Source organism: Hesperophylax consimilis, chromosome 4 (genome assembly GCF_061612785.1).
Source record: "Hesperophylax consimilis isolate HC1 chromosome 4, BYU_Hcon_1.0, whole genome shotgun sequence".
NCBI lineage: Eukaryota > Metazoa > Arthropoda > Insecta > Trichoptera > Limnephilidae > Hesperophylax > Hesperophylax consimilis.
Window position 1 is genome coordinate 280,209 of NC_142839.1, and position 22,794 is coordinate 303,002.

The 22,794-nt window shown below is 34.5% G+C and overlaps 1 protein-coding gene across 1 annotated transcript in view; it reads right to left on the bottom strand.

Annotated features, from left to right (window-relative positions):
- The window catches only part of LOC149423993 (uncharacterized), a 238,977-nt gene that overhangs the window by 113,784 nt on the left and 102,399 nt on the right, over positions 1–22,794 (bottom strand). The window contains exon 3 of the mRNA XM_089631109.1: positions 5,936–6,043. Within this exon, the coding sequence (XP_089487235.1) occupies positions 5,936–6,031 (96 nt within the window). The 5' untranslated portion in view covers positions 6,032–6,043. The remainder of the gene's footprint in view (positions 1–5,935; positions 6,044–22,794) is intronic.

Sequence of the window (22,794 nt, forward strand, 5' to 3'; positions counted from 1 at the left end):
CGATGATAGGTATAAACATTTTTGTTTACATTCCGAAACGACTCTAGACTATCAGAATTCGCTGGGATGTGGTTGCAGTGTAATCTGAAATTATTTGATGTTGAACTAACACGATTCGATCTGTACATTTATATAATCTCAGGATGTAAGAGCAAAGGTTGAGGCCGCCTAGAGAAGGTGTAATGCAGCGTGGGAAGACAAAAGTGGGCAGACTTAAATACCAACAACATGTATGGGTAGTATAGGTACGTATTACAAAAGGCTACCGATATTCGCGATGGAAACAACAAGGTAAAGATATTCATAAAAATTTGAATTAATTTCATGAAAAAATGTTCACATTTGAATTTTTAATTCTTTCCCATTTGGCACTTTTTAAATGAGGAATTTTATTTTTTTAAACGCATGGAAAAATTAGGGTTGATCATGTAGAGAAAAAATGGTAATGGGATAAAGAATATACTTAAGTTGTTTGTTTTTAAATTTAATTAAAATCAAATTTAATTATATAATTATTCAAGCCCATTTTCAAACTGAAAGCCGAAACAGCTGTAACAATAACAAAAACCAAAAAATACTTGCAGAACTTAATAATTATATTATTAAATTTTATTTAAAAAAAATTAAATGGAGTTTTACGAATTAAACACAAAAACAATAAATACATTACATTTAGTTTTGACTACGACACTATTCGATTTGATGAATACAAATAATTGATGTACTAATGATCTCCTGAGTTTTGACTACGATACTATTCGATTGGATGAATACAAACAATGAATATACTTATGATTTCCTAAGGTTTGACTACGACACTATTTGATTGGATGAATATAAATAATTAATAAAATGTACTACTCAAACGAAAGCTTATATTTTCGCAATTGCGCAAATGTAAGAAAGTTAATTTATTTATTAGACGCCCTATTGGGCTTACACATTATATTTTTACAAGATGTTTGTATCACTGAACTATTGTAAATAGATCAAAAATTAAACCACTTTAAGAAAATATAAATATTGAAAAGTAATCAACAAAAACTTAAACTAAAATACATTGGTAAAAATGTGAACAGAAAGCAAGAATAAAAATACAAGCTAAATGGTCATGCCGAAGTATATCACCCCTCACATAAACAACCGCAAATTTGATTTACTCATTTCTGTATGGGTTTATTTTTTGCCTAGAAAAATATTATTGAATACATTGATAAATAAATATTATATTTATATTGATCAGTTTTAAGTTGAAATATATATATTAGTATGCTAACAATTTATCTATTTTTCGAAAGGAGTCATTTTAAAAGCTTGGTCAATGGTCCCGTTGCTACGCTACTGAAAATGGGTTGCAGGGACAAGTAAAAATTCCTAAATGAATTTATAAAATCAAACGAATGCATTTTTGAGAATCTTCTTCTGTGAAAAATCTTCCACTCGACATAATTTTTTTTCTTTCTATTTTTTACAACGTTTGAATAAATATATTATAAATATTAATAGAGGATATTTTGGCAGTTGGGCTGACAAACAAGGCTGTCTTGTTAGTAGATGTAATTATGTAATTATTACTAGTAACCATACCTCCTCAGTGTTTTGCCTTCACATGCCCTAATTTACGGGATGAGTCTAATGACAAGGGAAACAACGAATCAGTATTGAATATTGTGTTCATGATTGAATGATCGAAATGAAATTATACTCTCTGAAACCTAAGCGATAATCCACTACATGGTAGATCTTGTCATTAAAAGGTATCGAATATTATCAAATGTAGCTAATATCATTTCTTGATCTTATGTCTTAGGATAATACGCAGAAAACTTAATAAGGACTGATTATAAAACCAAACACGATAAAGAAAACAACAAAATGTTAACATTGTTAATTAATTTTGTAGTTAGGCACACTAATTATTACAAAAAAATCTCAAGTGCTGTTATGAAGACTGAAATTTGATTAATTTATACTATTTAGAGGAGTTGTATGTACACTTGACGAAATATTTTATTAAATAAAAATACTAAATGTCTCTGTGTATTTTATAGGCGCTATTAAAAATTGTCTAATTTGTAAAAAAAATCTCCTTTGTGTAAACTTAAACTGTCAACATTTATCATATTCTGGTGTTAAAGATATGTAAGTATTTTTTTCGAAGAAAACTTCTTCTAACTGCTTTTCACTTTGTGATGGCATTATTTATTTTTTATTAAAACACAAATAACATTGTTTACATCACTTTATTTCGATACAAAATCTCAACATGTTTCATGAACCAAGTTCACTTCATCAGGAGCACAAGTATACTAAAGTTATAATTAAAATTAGGTCTAGAAAGAAGAGGTAGAAGGAGCGGGGAGGGGTAAGAGTGGGGGAGGGTTATTCAAAGTAGGAATTAAAATGTCATTAGACGGGAAAGACCGGGTAATTGGGAAAATATTTAAAATGGGGTTTATAAAAATTTTTTGTTTATTAATAATATCTGCTTTCATATTCACGTGTTTTCTTATTTCTAGGATTTCAAAATTATTGATTTGAGATACCTTGTAACCAGAATGTAGTATTTTAAAACCTGAATTAATATCGAAAGTATGGTCGTTATTTAATAAATGATCCGCAAATTCTGATTCACAGTTTCCCTTTAAAGCCCTAAGATGTTCTTTAATTCTGATCTCAAAGTTTCTATTAGTTTTTCCTATATAAAAGGAATTACAATCATTACAGTTGAGTTTATAAACACCTGATTTTTTAGTTTGACTATCAATATCTTTATTATTAAGAATATATTTTTTTTAAATTTGTTATTCGTATAAAACGCCGGTTGAATAGTGAAGGGGATGTTTTTATTTATAATTTTGGAAGTATCATTATCTACAAATAGAATTCTACGCCATTGTTTGTTTGTATCTTTATAAATAGGATAAATATAAAGTTTAAAGAATTTATGTTTAATTTTTTTATTTAGTATTTCATCTATCAATTTATTAGGATAGCCGTTATTAGATGCTATTTGTTTTATGATATTTAATTCTGAGATATAATTAGGATCCGACAAAGGAATAGAAATTAATCTATTAAGCATAGAATGGAAAGCTGCGACTTTTTGAGAAAAGGGATGATTTGATGAATTATGAGAACTTGAGATTTTGTATCGAAATAAAGTGATGTAAACAATGTTATTTGTGTTTTAATAAAAAATATGTAAGTATGCTACCTTGTTAATATACATACAACACCGCAGTCCGGAACTAAAATTGAGTACGATTAATATTTTATTCTGCTATCAAAGCTGAGCATGCAAACTTTTTATTCTGCTATCAAAGCTGAGCATGCAAACATTTTACTCTGCTATCAAAGCTGAGCATGCAAACATTTTATTCTGCTATCAAAGCTAAGCATGCTAACATTTTATTCTGCTATCAAAGCTAAGCATGCTAACATTTTATTCTGCTATCAAAGCTAAGCATGCTAACATTTTATTCTGCTATCAAAGCTAAGCGTGCTAATATTTTATTCTGGTATTATCATCGACCCACTATCGATGAGTATATTACTCATGCTATTATTTCGTTCTCGTGTTAAAATTTGGTATGACAAAGATTTTTCTCTGGTACTTGGCGGTTATTGTTATTTATTGCGTCGGTTGTACCTATGCAATAAACCGTACAACTAACACTTCATACATAAATTCAAAGAACATAAATGTATTATGCAGCTATTTCTGAGAAATAGACTGCGTTCAAGGTGAACCACACAATTATTTTAAAGCAAAGCTACATTTTTAACTACAACTAAGATTTTACAAGTTTACGATTTTTAAAATTCTGCGACCAATCTGCAAGTTATGCCTTTTGCACGATACACCAGTAAATAGTCTTTGCCTAAATGAAAGATTTTTAAATGGTTTAAGGTCATAAGTTTACATGTAATATGTATATATATATAATAGGTTCTAATAAGTCTGTGAACAGTAGACCTCACCAATTTTATCTTACTTAATAAATCAAACCGAAATCAAAAACACGGCCACCATCTTGAACAGGAAACGGAATGTAACAAACAATTTATAGACAGATGAAATCGAGTTAAAACAGGACTATCTACACGGGGGGTGTAGGAGCTTTCTACAGTTTTCCTGAATAAGCAATTATTATTAGAACATGAGCTTGAAAAGTGAGTATATCATTATGACAACTATGATTTATAATAGGTTTGTAGGATTATTCCACTGATGCATGGCGGGTTCAATCTTCTTCTAACCTAATCCTCTATCATTGCAAAAACAGCACGTTCGGTTCATAATGTCATCGAGGAATTCAAATATTGCCAGGTTATTCGTAATATCATTATTTTTCATCATTAGTCGACAAACCTTAAATAATAGAAAAATACTTGACCGGTCAGTGGTTGAGTGGGCATAGCGCTTGGGTCTCACCCGAGCGTCGCGTGTTCGATTCCTCAGCTGGCTAAGTCCTCCATCACAACACAAGCAACATTTTCGGCTTTCTGTGGTGGTAGTTGGTAGTAGGAGATTTTCAAACATTGTTGGGTTATTCGTAACCTGGGAATGTTTGTCTTTCTTTTAAAAAAAAAAAAAAAAACTTACAGCGAACAAAGTTTTCATTGATACTAATAAAATATTATTTTCAAATTGAACAAATTTATTCGCATACAAATTACAAAATGGATTTTGTACACTGGCTAATATTAAATTCTAATGTAAGTGCAGTTTGTATGACGTCGTAAAGTATGACTGTTATGATGATAGAATGCAGTCGTGATTCGTGATGGTATGCAGGCATATCTGTACTAGTGTGTGTGTAATGTGGTGTCTAGGTCTGCAAACGCATTCATTATCCAATCACAAAGCCATCGCTTATTGTTAAAATTAATCACAATTATAAAGGTAAGATGCACGAAATTTAAAAACGTACATGTTTTACATTTTTAGAGTACGCGATGGACGTTTTTTTAACGTTAGAACTTAGATAACAATATTGGTTCTGATTTCATTTAAAAAAAACGGCCGTCACATTTTTCAAATCAACAAAAAAAAATAACTAGTTTTAAACTCAGAATAAGCTGGAAGTAAAGCTAGAAGGATAAAAGTTTATTATTTTTTTGTCCGTGATGAAAGGGAAAATACAGCGTATTTCCCGAAATACTGACTAAATAAGAAACGGAAAAACACCCAACGACAAGTAACAAATACAAGCTCATTTGAATAAACTTTAAAGAATACGGCTATGAAAAGTTTAAGGACAGTATCTAGGTATTAATTTTTGTGGTTTTACGAACTAACGTCAAAGAGAAATAACATTTAGATAAATCGCTGTCTATTCACAAATTACTGCAGTGGTTCAATTAGTTTTGATTAAGTGAACAAAATAATAAAGTACGTACAAAATGCAATAAAAAAAATTAAATCGCGTGTTTTGTGGAAAGGTATAGCTAAATTTAAATATCGTGGTATAATTAAATTTAAATCGCGTGTTTTGTGGAAAGGTATAGCTAAATTTAAATATCGTGGTATAATTAAATTTAAATCGCGTGTTTTGTGGAAAGGTATAGCTAAATTTAAATATCGCAGTATAATTAAACTCGAAACACAAACGGAAGCCATTATATAAACATCGGTTAGAAAAATATTTATCATCCAAAAATAATTAAAATGCGCACTTTGTTGCTTTAAGACTTGTGAGTTTAAGTTCATGAAAATCTGGTGAAGTTCGTCGCCCTAGCAGCATGTTTAGCATCGTCTTGGCTTGCTAAGTAAACAGTAAACACTAACAGTTCTCCGCTAAGAACAATATAGATTAAAACCGATGACCTAATTATAAGATGAAGCAATCTTCTTTCTGTGTTTGGAATAAACTCAGACACGTGTGTAACTCTACTATATAAATATTCCTTAAACTTTAAAGAAACTTACCTGAGAATCGGTCGGATTCATTATTCGTATCAGCGAATTGCAATCCACTTGGGTCATCCTGTGAAAAATGCCAGGTGTTGAAGACACGTGTGCCATTTGTTGATCAATCTGAAACAATGTTAAACGAGCGTTAAAATAGTAGTTACATCGAGTACACAGATGAAACTAGTTTGTATTGAAAATAGACGCTTAGCAAGCCTTAAAAAAGTTGGTCTGCCGGGCGTCTCTCTTGGGGGGTTCCCCGCAGTCTAAACTTTTTTTTCGAACCAACGAAGGTACATGAACGGGAATGCTTTCTTACGATATGGGTCGATTAGTAGATGAGAAAAAACAGGTCTGCCGACCGGCAGCCTGGAGCATTCGTAGGCAGCCTGATTTAAAGTACCTGGCATAAAAATTGGTAAATTTTACATCGAGTACTAAACATATACGAGTGAGTAATGAAACCAACGAATAACTGTAGTCTAGATCACAAATTAAATAATTTGAATAATTTCTTGGTCTACCGATCAGCAGCCTGGCAGTTTTTTGTGAACGATTTTTTTAAGTTTATTTTTTATAACCTAGATTAACCTTATTATTATTTTTGTTTTATTTCAACGTGGGTTTAAAAACTTAGATTGCCAAATTTTCAAAAAATAAATGATAATGATATTATAAAATAATTTGAGTGTTCCGCTCGGACGGGCAAACCTATCGACACGAGCCAATTTACGAATTATTATATTTTTATTTTTTTTTTTATTTTTTTTAATATAGATCATAGTTACATTAATACATACATTTTTTTGCAAATTATAATATTTAGGTACTTAATTGCTCATGTATACCTTATCAGAAAAGAGGAGCTCTTGTGCCTGATAAGGGAGCCACGATTCTTACTTCAGTGATTCAATGTTATGTGTAAAATATAAATATAGTATATCCATATATTTTTTTAATATAAGTTTTTTTTGAAAAAAAGTTTGATTTTATTGATTTGTTCTTGTTGGTTCGTAATACAGCGCAATTCGGAAGGGAGATATAAATATATAGTAATAATAGTCCTTGTAGATTGTCTAATAGTCTATAGTAGTTGGATGTTCGAACAACCGCCGCACCCCCGTTGTCAGAGCTGCGTTCGTTTGGTAAACGACGGAAACTGCCGAACTCCGTCCGTTCCGAATCGCTTTAGCTTGCCTAGACTCGTCGATGAGTACGAAGAAAATAGTTAAGATAAATCTCCGGCAGAGAGGAGAGTTGGACTCACCTATGGTTAAAATACGATGTTTTATGTAAATATTTGTGTTGATTACTTTCATTTTTACTTAAATGAGAGAAACACACTTACAAGACTTCTACTTAAATGAAGGTGTGTTTTATTCGATATATATATTTCATCTGTTTGCTGCACCGGAATCCTACAAAAATAATAATACATCGAATTTCAGAACAAAATCGCTGTCCGTAAAACCACGTTAATTTGTTAAACCTATTGTTTTCAGGTTGACCGATAATAATGAAATAATCCCGCGAAATAAATATATACTCGAAACAGGCCAAAGCCAAATTTAAGGTTATCAAACAACATCCACAAGCGATAGACAAACTGGTTAACGATGTGTGCAAGGCGGAAAATCGCATGCCAAACAAACATTACTCAATTTCAAATACTCGTAGGTACTATTGCACCAATCTCTTTATTGCACCGTTCAAAGCCCATCCATAAATTTAGTATTAATGCGATCGTTACAAATCATGGAATTACAACACGCCCGTTGCACTCGAGCTTTTTTCATAATTGTTATATACTTCATTGTTTCCTGCGCAACTAACTGTACGCAATTATACCATGTTTTGATAGACACTTTAATGATTTAGGAATGAATACCCGAAAATTATGTTTGAAGGTATCCCATAATATCAGGTAATTTAGAAGCATTACTTGTTCCGAGATATTACAAAATTACTGATACCGTATCCAATTTTACAAATCAAAGTGGTGGGAAGACACTGTTGGATTCGATACGAAAATAATTGTGAATTTGATGGACTACGTTGGTAATTTTATCGAATAAGATTAATGACTTTTCTTCATGGGAATATTCTCGTAATTAAATCAAAGAGACATCCAATCTGATGTTTGGACTGAGATTCATTATTTGCATGGCAGTAAAAAACGACTCTTCCAGTTTATATAATTTATATTTATACAGGGTGTATCGGCACGTACCCGACAAACTTTAACCAGCTATTCCTTAGCATATTTGGAGTAAAAAATCTTATGTGCACTTTGCTGTCCGGTAACGTTTTTTTTTTAATAAAAAAATTATTATTCATATTTTCACCACATGTCACCACTGTTTTATCCTTTGTCAAAGTTTGAAAACCCATCTGGCGAATATTTTATTCGAATTCCGTTGAATAATGCACGTGTGTACCTATATTGGCGCACTTTTACAATCACAACGAAATGGCACGGCACCATTCGTCTCATTTTTAACTATTATTATTTAGTGTGTGCGAAAGAGCGAAGACCCTTTTTGACATACTTGCTTATAACAGCTGTTGAACACGAAACGCAATGCCAATGACAGTGATGTAGTGTGGAAATTTTTTTTTTTTGTTTTTAATTGAAAAAAAATGCTACTGGACAGCAAAATGCCCATAACATTTTTTACTCCAAATGTGCTAAGGAATAGCTGGTTAAAGTTTGTCGGGTTAGTGCCGATACACCCTGTATTTATTCGGGTAACGTTATACCACAATGGAGATGATTGAGTTGGAAAGATAAGGTAAAAATATTGTTTCTATCTGTGGGATTTGACAGTTACGAAACAAGTTGCTAACGAACGTTTGTGCTTAAATAGACATGTTAATTATAAGCTCATTGCTAGGGCGCTAAATAATGCACCGTTGACAGTTAACCAAACAACGTGTTAATCGTTTTGTTTGCAGTTACTCAATCTCAATGCGGGCACCAGCTCCGGCACCAGCTCCGGCACCAGCTCCGGCACCAGCTCCGGCACCGTCACCGCTTTGTCGCACATCTCTAATAGCTTAATTATTATTAAAGCCTTTAGGTTATACCTACATACTATTGGAGTTAATAGTCGATGATGAAATTTCTGAAGTATTTCTGTCTGCGTTTAAAATGTGTATTTTATTCTGAATGAAAGGTCACTGTGACCCCGTCGAAATGAATGAACTATTGCTTGTGCGCATTTAAATTAAAGTGCGGTACCGTTGGGTTGGAATTCTAATAAAAGTCGAAGAATAGAAAGAAAAGAAATTTGTGTTTAGGCAGAAGATAACAACAAAAATGAGCAATGATTCTCTGAAAGAAAGCGGCGATATGTCGTCTCCAGTGGCGTACTGGCATACAGGCCGAGCCCCTCAAGTAATCAACGATGATTTATATTAGCTCTCTAGGGGTATTCCACCCTTTTAATTATTCATCGCGAGTCTGAGCCAAATTCTCGAACGCTAAACGCGCAATAAAACCGGAACATTAATTTAAACCGTCTCTGTGTCAAGGTCCCATCCGACAAAAGGCACATTCAAATTGGATGGCGGCGAACATTTTATTCGGTCCATTACATGAGAATGGGCGTTATTATTTTTATTTGAGAATCCGCGAACAGATAACGGTGGCGCTCCGCCACTGGACAAATGTAAGGGAGAAGAGAGAGAGAGAGAGAAATTGAAGTCGAAGAAAATAAAAACAGAAGTAGTTAAGTTCTTGTTTGGAATTTATTTCACTTCTTTTTATTGTGCGGTCTGGACGATATTGCGGACTTCATTAAATGTTTTACTACAAAGTTTATTTCAATAGACTTCGTATTTTTTTAATTGACTGAAAAATATGTGCAGAATTTTCCACAGAAATTTAAAAATTTCTACGCCGTTTCAGCCACATTAGAAGGTTTCTCATAATAAATTATCCCAGGTGAGTATTTTTATTAAGTGTACATACGAGACTGGACCCTTTGTGTGAGTGTATTACTTCTGTTTGTAAAGGTGCGAGAAAATATGAAAATATTGGGGAACGGGAGTATAAAGCGCGGACGTGCCCAGACGAAGAAAACGACAATTTTCCAACGAAAATTTCGCTCGAAAAATTTCAGATTGGACAATATCTTATAGAAAAACTTTGTATCATATTATTAAATTGGGTTGTTTGATTAGGAGGGCGTACCGGTTGTGTTTACGAAAACCAGACTTCATAATTTGGAAATTTAGTAAGACAAACGCTTGTAAAAGAAAGTTCTAAAAATTATTTTATATGTGTAAGTATTTTTAGTTTGTCGATTTAAAATTAATGTAAAACTCGAAATTATAAATTAAATAATAAAACTATAATAAAATGTTAGAGATATTTTAAAATAATATTTTTCTGTATCTAAAAAGTTAAAGCAGATTTTTACTACAAAATTCCCAGTAAATTGTTTTATTAGGGCAAATTAAATATTATCCTAAATCTTATCCGCCGCGTTAGTGAGCCGGAGATATTCCCCAAAGAGACTCTACAAAATTGGCAGAATTTTAAATATTTTCGCAGTGTTTAAGCGGTTTTTTACAAGTTTTAGTACATTTACATAGAAGCGAGGATTCTCAAGATTGAAAACGTTGAACAAGAGTAAGAGATGAATTTAGTTATTCGAAAAGTTCCGGAAACCATCCGGTGGCACTACTAAAGCTATACTCTAGCAAGATACTCGAGGTCGCTGTGGGCCTCGAACTTAAATACATTTTCTAATATTCTCATCGCAGTCTACGATGATTCGCATTCACTCGTTAATAATACGAATTTGTAAAACGATAAAAAACGAAGTAATGATTTAACTAATAGTAAGTATTAATAGACAGAAACAAAAAAATCTCGAATAATCCCTACACAATTTATGTAAAATAATAATAAAATAAACAATAATAGGTATGAAGGTTTATTAAAAGTTTCAGCCATTCCCTTTCACTGTAAGGCGGAGGTCCACGCTTATAGTACCATCAAGAATGGAAAATAAACAATAATGGGTATGAAGTTTTATTAAAAGTTTCAGCCATCCCCTTTCACTGTAAGACGGAGGTCCACGCTTATAGTACCATCAAGAATGGAAAATAAACAATAATGGGTATGAAGTTTTATTAAAAGTTTCAGCCATTCCCTTTCACTGTAAGACGGAGGTCCACGCTTATATTACCATCAAGAATGGAAAATAAACAATAATGGGTATGAAGTTTTATTAAAAGTTTCAGCCATCCCCTTTCACTGTAAGACGGAGGTCCACGCTTATAGTACCATCAAGAATGGAAAATAAACAATAATGGGTATGAAGTTTTATTAAAAGTTTCAGCCATTCCCTTTCACTGTAAGACGGAGGTCCACGCTTATAGTACCATCAAGAATGTAAAATAAACAATAATGGGTATGAAGTTTTATTAAAAGTTTCAGCCATTCCCTTTCACTGTAAGACGGAGGTCCACGCTTATATTACCATCAAGAATGGAAAATAAACAATAATGGGTATGACGTTTTATTAAAAGTTTCAGTCATCCCCTTTCACTGTAAGACGGAGGTCCACGCTTATAGTACCATCAAGAATGGAAAATAAACAATAATGGGTATGAAGTTTTATTAAAAGTTTCAGCCATTCCCTTTCACTGTAAGACGGAGGTCCACGCTTATATTACCATCAAGAATGGAAAATAAACAATAATGGGTATGACGTTTTATTAAAAGTTTCAGTCATCCCCTTTCACTGTAAGACGGAGGTCCACGCTTATAGTACCATCAAGAATGGAAAATAAACAATAATGGGTATGAAGTTTTATTAAAAGTTTCAGCCATTCCCTTTCACTGTAAGACGGAGGTCCACGCTTATATTACCATCAAGAATGGAAAATAAACAATAATGGGTATGACGTTTTATTAAAAGTTTCAGTCATCCCCTTTCACTGTAAGACGGAGGTCCACGCTTATAGTACCATCAAGAATGGAAAATAAACAATAATGGGTATGAAGTTTTATTAAAAGTTTCAGCCATTCCCTTTCACTGTAAGACGGAGGTCCACGCTTATATTACCATCAAGAATGGAAAATAAACAATAATGGGTATGAAGTTTTATTAAAAGTTTCAGTCATTCTCTTTCACTGTAAGACGGAGGTCCACGCTTATATTACCATCAAGAATGGAAAATAAACAATAATGGGTATTTTTGTTGTTTGTTTTTGGGGTGTTATGCCGTGTTGCGCTAACTCCTTCTTTAGCCGACCTTTCGGACAGCGTTGCACTGTCCATCATCAGGGTAGATCCGGTAGATCCGAAGATGTGTAATTGTAGGTTGTCGAATAATGGGTATGAAGTTTTATTAAAAGTTTCAGCCATTCCCATTCACTGTAAGACGGAGGTCCACGCTTATAGTACCATCAAGAATAGAAAATCGAAAAATATTATACTAAAAAGTGGTATAAAGTTTACAAAATAGACATTCTTAGATGGTGTATGAGAAAAATTATATAAATATGCTTGTTCAGTAGAATTTTTGAAAGGAAACTGAATTCCCTTCTGTCCCGCCCACTGAGAAGTTCGGTGTTGGAAACACCCTGCAAAGCGAGATAAGAAGAATTATACTATGAATTATTTATGTAAAATGATTATAAACTGGTTTTATAAGAGAAAAGTGATATATTTCCAGAACGCGGACCGCTACGGTACGGAAATAATTAGAGCGTCTTTATTTATGGGACAGCTTGCTCTCGTCCGTCGCTCTGCGGTGGCGGTGGTCTTTAAACCGCCTTTTTTATCCAATTCGTATAATAAAAGTAAGGAAAATTCCCTTTTTTATTCGCATTCTTATTACGCGATCCGCTTCAGAAACGAATGGCGCATTTTGTAAGTGCCAGCCAGGGACTCTTGTGCTCGTAATGAGAAGTCTCCCGAGCAATATATTCACCACACCCAGGACCCAGGACCAACAATCTGCTGTATTCCTTTCCTGTCGGAATCTTAACGGCGCTTGTAGCTGACACAAGAGACGCCAGATCGAAATGATCCCGAGCAACAACTCGTATGTACCCCAAATGTTGCATCTTTAACTTTATGCTCGAAATGATTCCAGGCAATGTATCACCAAGGCGACAATGAATCTATCTTCCAATCTATTGATTTCATTATTCAAAATTTGGTACTTCAACCCCGTAGCTACTTTTTCTTTCATCTATCAAGCGGAATAATCTTTCATAAAAATCTTGGATACTTATTTACATCGTGTACCTTTTTTTTAGACGAAAAAAAACATTATCCAAAATAAATACGCATTTATCTCTCAAATGTATCACCAGTCGGTTTGTCTCCGTTTCCCGATATTCATGACCGAAAAATATACCCTAAATCTTTGTAAAGACGACGTCTAAGACAAAAGGCAGATAGACGTCTAAGTATGCGTAAAATGGTCCATCCCTTTCCCCAGAGGGTATTGAATTTCTTTGAAATCCGAAATTAGGCACTGAAAAAGGTCTCCAGATCAAAGGATAGGTGGGCGTTGCGCCCGGCACAGCCCTTACTATTAATGCTGGTCTCCAGATCGTCAGCTACCACTTGGCATCGAGAAATCCCTTCAAGGAAAACCCTTTAACAAATTGACACAGGGTTTAAATTCAATTGCAATATTTTGTCATTCTTAAGTCAAAAAAATATTCTCGCAGAATAATTCGTTCACGAAGTGTTATTTTTGAAAGACATTAAGGATTTTACATTTTTAGAAAAAACATCGTGTTACATTCTACGCGAAAAAGGAGTTGAGCAACACTCACATCTGAGCTTTTGATGTGGGTCATTTATTTTTAGCAGCCAATCGCAGTATTCGTTGACGAATAATCTCAAGAATTACTTTCAATTTTTAAGTCCACATTTAGTAAAACGTTTCTAATCGAATAAATTAAACAATCTTATTTCGCCGAAATTTGTGTCTTTCGCAATACTTCCTTGACGAAATTTAGCAAATTGAGTGTTCGAGTTAAAGAAGAAAACAAAAAATAGACAGAAAATATACACAAAACTCAAATATTAAAGGAAAGGAAAGGGCGTGACAGCGATAGTTGGATCCTTGATGGAAGATAACTAAGGGCAAGGTAGATGTACAAAATAGGGAAGAAATTTATTATTTTCTTGATTCGACGAGGAATGATAATTATGAAAGCATTTAGTTGACAAAAGAAATTGATATTATTTTTCCAGTCAAATTCCAAACAAACTTTCGGATGTTATTAGATAAGGTTTAGGGGGTAAGAGAAATCATGCAAAAGCCTACAAAATTCTTATTTTTTTCTTATCTCTTCTTGGGTGATCTCCACAGCAATTTGTTGTCAGAAGAAAGGGTTAAAGTGGAATTGGCGGTTTACCGGCACAGCGGAGTCACAGCCAACCCGCCCGCCTTATTACCGCCTTATTACCGCCTTATTACCGTCTTATTACCGTCTTATTACCGACACACAATCATCATAGTCCTAAAACTAATTTAACAACAATGAAAAAATCTCGCGGTTAAAACAAATTTGAAATCAGAAAAATAAAGAAACCTTTCGAATAGACGGGGATGAACTATGGCTTCGGAAATTTATTTGCGTTTAATACATGTGTACGCTCATAAACCAATGACGGCGTATAAAAAAATAATGAAAAGTTTCCTTGAAAAAGTTCAGGATGCATCGATCTTTCCTTTATTACAATTGGCAATTCATAGATTTTATATCCCCCCCCCGTAGGTACAATTAATCACGTTTAATGCGTTCGCTCCGGAAGAGAAGCGGACGTTTTCGGAATTGCTTTTCGTCGTACCAACATCGGGATTTCACAGCCGAGTGGAGCTGGAAAAATCGTAATTGAAATAATCAATGAAATGTAAGGCGACATTTAAAAGTTCTCCCGGGCAACTGTTAAGACCGCTGCATACGATAATCTGCAGCGGGGCGGCTTTGTGAATTTTAACCAGAAACTTATCTGGGGTAGAGCGCGCTACTGCTATGACTCGGGTATTACGGAGATTATTACTTTTAATCTCTTCTGCTGAGCGAGCCCTATTGCTGGTGGTACTGTCACTTGCTACTTACCAGTACCACTGGTAGCCACAGTTTTAAACGCGGGTTTATTTTTCTTAAAGGCGGAAATAAGCGGGCGGTAATTGGGCCGGAGATGCTGGTATTGCGATACGGCAATGTTCACCAGTCGTAGAGCGGGAAATTATACGCCACTAAAAGATTATTGAACTTTCATACTTGACAGGAATCTCACACCACTAAGTTCATTTTTAATGGACAGTGTAAGGAAATAAAAGTATCATTAACAGACGGACAAGGAGAAGTTGGTAATCACACTGTGGCTGTTATGAGGGTAGATAAGGGGAGAGGAAATGGAGGAACTGCCAAAAGCTGACGATATTAATGGGAAAAGAAAGTTAATCCGAGTTGAAAGGTTTAAACGCAAAATCCCGTAGCCAAAGTTTTAAAATATCAAATATAAGAAGTCCTCTCACACCAGAATCGGCGCCGGGCGCGTCTGACGCAGAATTCAGCGATGTAATTAAAAGTTTTGGGCGTAGCCTTCCTTCTTCCTAGGTGTGTGAGCCTACCTCGGATGCTTCAACACATAAAAAGTGACAGTTTGTCAGGATTTGCATTAACTCGGGTGACTAGTTAAGCCGAACGCGTTTCAAGGCTGTTGGATCTTGTATAAATACATTATTCAGAGACAAGACGAAGAGTAATAATTTCACTTTGCCCCACAGAGGTTTTTTTTATAATTCTCGGGGATAAGCGCTGGAATGTTCGTGACCCTCCGCTAGTGAAAAATTAGCGTTATAAAATTAGTTCAAAATACATAAAAAAAACCTTTTAGCTCGTGAGTAAGTAAGCCTGAAAACAATGAAAGAATAATCCCGAAGCTTTGTTACGCCGAGTCACAGTTGGTTGAGGCAGTTCGTTAAACTGTCGAAGCTAAAAGCTCGTCAGAAATTCAGCACTCGATTCGCAGTAGCAGCGCTGACTATTCAGTGGTGGCATTCAATCAGTGAGACTGGACAAATCCTTTTATCCACGCATGTTCATTGCTTTTCTGATCAAATAACTCCCAGGATATATCACTACAAGATCACATTGAACCGAAATACAATACCTTTCTCCCGTTTCCCGCTCACTGACACCGGCCATTTTAGCGTTTTGTATCTCGGCAGGAAATAATTTGATTTCGCGATTGGACTCTCCCTTTCTTGGTGGATGACGAAGGTTGGCGGCTACCTACATATTTATCCCATGTACTTTCCAACTTGTCTTTACACTATCCACATTATACGAGACAGATTTCTGTTATTAAATCGCATTACGTTGTTTTCTTTCATTTTAATCTAATATTTTTTAAATGAGTTTAATAATTTGGAGCTTTAAATATAAGCATTACTGACAGATAATCAAGGTACAATAAAATAACTGACCCCTTAAAGATGTGTTTTTATGAATAATGAACGGATTATAAAAAAGTGAAATTGGCGCTGTAGTCTTCAAGAACCCCGGTAAGCCGAGTCACGTATTGCTTTCTCACGCTACCGAATTTAAGAGCAAGATAGGGCAGAAGCCTACAGAACCTACACAGCCATATGCGTATCCATTCCCACACGGTAAGTAGATATTGCCGTATCATATACCCCCATACTTGCACCCTCCCCACGCGGAACACGCTCGGGAAGCACAAAGAAATTCGCCGGCAAAGGAATGCCAATTGGATGACCAATTTCATAAAAGGGCTTCTGGTCTATTTTTTATCTGTTGTAAATTAGCAACACTACTGTGTACAGAATTTCCTGTTCTGCATGATAGGTTATTTTATTACATACTTTAATTTTAAAATCTAGATATAAATGGTTTAATTTCTTTGCTACGATTCCGGAAGTCGATAGGTAAGGGATCCCGGCAAGTTTATTTGATTAATTTGTGTTATTTGACAGTTGATTAATTTAAAACAATATGTTCTAGTATATTTGTGGGACATTCCAGAGTGGTCGGTGATGCTCTCCTTATCATCATGGTGAAAGACCATCATGCAGAATCGGAACGTTGCTTGCAATGGCTTCAGCAGTATTTGGTCATCAGATCTCAATAGCCAGCCACTTTTGTAAAACATTCCAAACAAATCCTCTCTCAAATCTTTAGAATTTGTAAGGCTAATCCATTTTCTATATGTTGCTTTTGTTTAAATTTTAAACACCATAATAATACATTTCAGGAGGAAAGTATATAAATGCAGAAATTTCCAACGTTTTTCATAATACATAATATACGTTTTAACACGAGTAAAATTGAAGTTGTTTCTCGAAGCTAAGAGAAAAGTTTTAAATTTGAAATTCCAATTTTTCAGGATAGTTTATAAGAAAACTACGAAAAAAGTTTATTCGTAATAGATTGGCAGATAACTTATGCCGCGGCCGGTCCAAATACGAAATAACTCAAAATTGCTGAAATGTACATGTAAGGCGATATGCTGAAATAGACCAAGCCATGATGAGTATAGCGTAATGTGTCGCCTACCTTATTCATTGATATTTTCAGTTCAATTATAATTTAAACAAATACCAGTGCCGGTACCATTGGAGGATCATACGAACTGACGAGCATTCAAATCATTTCCTTTTCAGGCAATTGGTATCACAAAACTTTGTCCTCTCAGACTACTTCCGTATCAAAAGCTTGAATCAGGTGTAAACTGTGAAGTATTTAATTTCACATCGGGAGTACAAACAGTCCTGATTTATTAGGGTTGGTTTTATACATCGATAAATTATCAACGTAATCAAGCACGGGATATAAAAACTACAGAGATAATATATAAATGATTATAGGCATAGAGTGCTTTATTATTTTTATAAGAATTTTCATTTTCGAATCGCGATTGGAAATACTAACTTGTAAATTGCAGTGGATATGGGCATTAAATTTATTAGGATAGAATATTAACTTATTGGACGCAACCAAAGAAATGTAAAATTTAAACACTATTTCATTACGATGGTTAATAAAATGGTAGGAAAGGGTATTTTTCACTTGCAATAGTATTTTTTTAAATTATTTATTAATTGACGATAGATTGACATTGGTATGTTTGTCCACATTATGATTTTAAAAATGTTAACTCCGTTATGCAGGTACATTTGCAAAATTTTCTTTAAAAAAGTGGAATAGTTATTTAAGTTTTTGTAGCACAATCTTTTAATCAATACGGAACAATAGTAGTAAACAAGAGTCTCAAAACATAGAACCAATAGAGGCCGTGAAAATTCAGAAAACATTTTCAGACTCTTATCGTATTTCCATTGCGATAAGATTACGATACAAACTTCTTAGCAATAATAAAGCTCAGTTAAAGAACATGTGTTTCAAATGAAACGATCTCATTAAGAAGGCATCAGGCTGCGGCGCGGCGGTGGCAATACCGACACTTAATTACCGCACCTCCTCCAGCGAGAGCTCTCAAACAGTTGTTGGGCGCTTGTCCAGAGGTCTGATTATCTCAAAGGCACGTTTCACGGGGCCTTTGTAAATCAACGTCAAATAAATACTATCCTACCATTAATGGGGACTTTTATATGAAATGGTCAGTTGTTGATTTCTAACTTTCCCTATCATGAAGGACCGCTAACTCGCTAACGGAAGGAGTTAAGTGCATAATTCGGACCACTTAATGCGCTTCTCTGCACTTAAACAGGAGGCGACTGTTTCTAATTTTTGTAAGAACAAACTCAGCAGAGTTTTCACTTAACGCAACTTGGTAACAAACCGAATGAAGGTAACTTCAGTCGGTTAAAGGTTATGTATGAAAACGGTGAATATTTAATTAAAGGTGTTTCATTTGTTCTACATAAATGAACTCGCTGTGTAATTAAATGCTCCTTATCAGAGCATTGAGATAAATTTACTTTCCAGCAATTTAGATAGCGATTAAAAATCTAGTCACACAGAACGCACACTTAGGTGAATGAATGTATTAATTGGTTATTATCAAACAGTTATGGAGGCGAATAGCATGAAATGGAAATCCGATAATCGGGGAGATCGTTCTCCGGCCAGACGAGGACATGTTAATCGAATACCTCTCCACAATTAATTACAGCCCGAGGAACTAATTTATGACCCGGGCACAATCGAAGTGAGGACGCATTCTGATCTGAAGGCACGCCATGGAATTGCCGGGGTGCATTTATGCAGTTTAGACCACCTACCACAGCCAAGGAATGTTCGGTCTTATCTGGTTAAAGCTCCGTGTAGGTACCGATCTCAATTATTCCTGCATTAAGGGACATTGCGGTGAGATTATACCCATCACCTGGAGACTGTAAGCTAAAACACATACAGATTGCTGGGACTGGGAGATCAGATCATTGGGTTCAATGTTAATATACAAATTACACTCAAGTAGTTTCCGATCGTTTGATTAAATTTAATTTGATCGACCAGCAGAAGACTTCTGAGGGCAAAGGTTTAGTTTAATTATTATTGGGTTGCTTCAAATAATTAGGGACACCCAAATTCCCCATTGTCTTAACCGTCCAGTTGAGTGGAATTAAAATAAAAGTTCAAATCAAAGGATCTTTTAAAAGGGGATTCTGGCAAAAGATTTTCTTATAATATTATGAAATTTTTTCCCCTTATTTTATTTTTTACCTTTATCGATATACGAAAAAATGAATTAAGTGGAAAAAATGTTTAAATATATTCAATATATCATTAAAATGGAATTCTACCACGAATTGTCAGTATCAAAAATATATTCAGTGAAAGATTTTATTTAAATTAAACCTGACAGTAATTACGCCTTTAGACAGGTGTTATCAAAATCAGATACTTATGTACAAGTTTGGAACCCATATCTGTAGCCCCTACTATCGCGTGTTGTCTGGACATTATAATCCCATGATGTATGCACGTTTTCGCCCAAGTCCATGGATCTAGAGCTTATTGGACCACTGCCATTAAATTAATAACTAATAATGGAAACCATTCATGCCGAACTAAATTCAATTCTAAGTGCCTAAGAGGTAAACCGGTTGAATGATTGAATAACTCTCAGTGGAATTACATTTACGTAAGTATATACATAAAACGGTGTCATGTATTTTTTAAGTCCAGTAAAATAATTCGAATTCGAATTTTTATCGAGATATGCAAGAAAGTGATAAATGTGAACTGGGCTTTGCGTTACAAAATCGAGATGTGTACACGTTGGGTCTTCAGTAATTTGCGGTTTTGCTTTAGTGGTTATTGGTTAGTTTTCAGTAGGTACATTTGATGACCGCGTAAAGTGGGAATGGCGGTGTGACTAGAAATTCAGATCTGCAGCACAATTCACTGCATATTATTTATCTAGGACCGAGGCCACTAAATTAGTGCGAGAGAGGGATGCCTCAAAGTAAGGGGTTCTCGGCCCGACTATATTTGCTATTCGAGAACTTTATAAATAAGTAAGTTATAAACTACAGTTAACAACTACAGACCCGAGTATTTGATGCCAGAATATGAAAGAATGTAATCGGAGAAGCGCAGATTGGATCGGCTATTAAGGCAAGATACCAAACTCCCATTTGGTCTAAATGGGAGAGGAAGATCACTGGATCCATTCTCTCGAATGAACGGGATGTATTCTCGGCTATAAACCTTTGAACAAACGATCATGGCCCTGGCATCAAATAGTGGTTTGGGAGGTTACTAACTTTACCAATTCCGAGTTCCACCTTTAGGTGTATATCAAACACTTAACAATGCAATGGTTCGATCACAACTTACTCCGACATATTATTGCGTAACAACGACCATATTATTAAAGCTAGACAAATTTGGAAGATTTCAAACACGGATTACCCTCCGCTATTTCAAGGGTAGGTGAGAAATTCTTAAGGTCCCCGGGCAAGATTGTTTGCAAACTGAAACAATTGAGTAATTGTTTAGAAATTCAGAGATAAAATAGAGACTCGAGCTCAATGGATCAGGGAGGCGAAGATTCCGCATAGAGGAGAGATTAAATAATAAGGACGTGGGATTAACTTTTCAGCGAAACTTTTCGGAGGGGGTTTAGCAATCATGTAGCTGTTAATGTGTGGGAACAATACATTTGTAAGCTTCGAAGTTACCCGGCTGAAACGTGAAAACGCACGCGTGTGCGGGCGAAATTTCCAACATTGAACAATTAACCTGAAAGCGGAATTGGCACGTACGGCGTATTGGTACACACTGAGTGTGGTATGTGATGTGTATTCTCTATTCATAGAACACCATTATTAGCTATATTAAGATTCGTGTTTGTATTTCAAAAATCTAGAAACATTTAAATGCGAATGAATGAATACAATCCTAAAAGAACTGATAATACCGCAAGTAATAAAATTGATAAACCACCGTACACTTTGCTTTATTCACAACCATACATACTTCCAAGTTATCCCGACTCTTGACCTGACCCCTTTAAGTATTTGATCTACTTGTTCTTGCCATGTCTTTCTAGGGCGTCACCGATATCATTTTATTCCTTTCACTTCGCTACAATTAATTTAAAACCATCGTTTGCACCGGACTAAGGCCAAGCTTTCAGTGAAAACGCTATTTTCGATTAATCTTTACTACGAATCAGCTCACATCATGAAGTGTACTGGTGTGCTGTTCAAAAAGGACGTGTCTATATTGATCATAGCTCGTTTTTCTCAAATGACTAGTGTTTTGTGCAAGCTACACATTTAAAATTTGTCATACACATGCGTAACAATCGGTAAATTCTGCTGCACTTGGTGAGATAATTTAACCTTTCTCGATAAATAAGTTATACTCGATTATGATTACGATGTTTTAAAACTTAATTTAATATATTTGCGTCAATAATTCACAAACACAAGTAGACCGAGCAAGGACGAATAACAAAAAATTAAGTAGTCACTGTCGAAAAAAGATCGCATTTATGTAAATCCCCATGTTTTAGTAATATTACATAAATAACGAGTGTGTTTGAAGGCATGTGACGAATGGTTTATTTGTTAAACACCATTTTCGTGATTAAGTACTGGGACAAGTCATCATAAGGGAACGCATTTTAGTGTTTTAAACTAGTAAATTTTAAATTTCTTTTATTAAAAAATTATGAACGTATATAATAAAAATACGATTTTATGGCTAAGATTATTTGTGACAGTTTTCTTTCATAAGTTTTTTTCTTTTTTATGGAATTATTCACAAAATAAATAAAAACCACTTTTGCGCTTCAATCGACCTTTTCTAGACATCATTTGCCAAGTGATTTTTATGCCTATTTTCTGTATTCATGGGGATATAATCAGAGATGTGCTTTATTTCAAATAAATCCATTTCAAATGGAAATGTAAAATGCAAAATGGGTATTTTCCATTTTGCATTTTAAATGCTTTTCTAAAAACCATTTTGCATTTTGCATTTTAAATGCTTTTCTCAATGCATTTTCCATTTTAAATACTTTTTTGCAACATTCTTCCTACTATCTCCACTCATCTTTTTTTCATAAGCCCAAAATATCAGTCGGTCCTCAACCTCGCTATGAGAGATAATTTACATTTGTCAAGTTGCTCCCTGGTAGGAGCCCTGGCAATTGAGTGATACCATTACAAAAAATACTGATTCAAATACTGAACATGGGGCCCGACGCTGTAATATTAAATGTTAGATAGCAGTTTCTATGTTTTTACGTTGGCAACATTAGTCCCGCGCAAATTTTTTGTGGTTTCATAATCTGTAGTCGTGGTGTTTTTGGATTTAGGTACCATCATGTAATATGTTTGTTCTACATTGATGTCCATTATTAAATGACAAAATTGTTTTATAT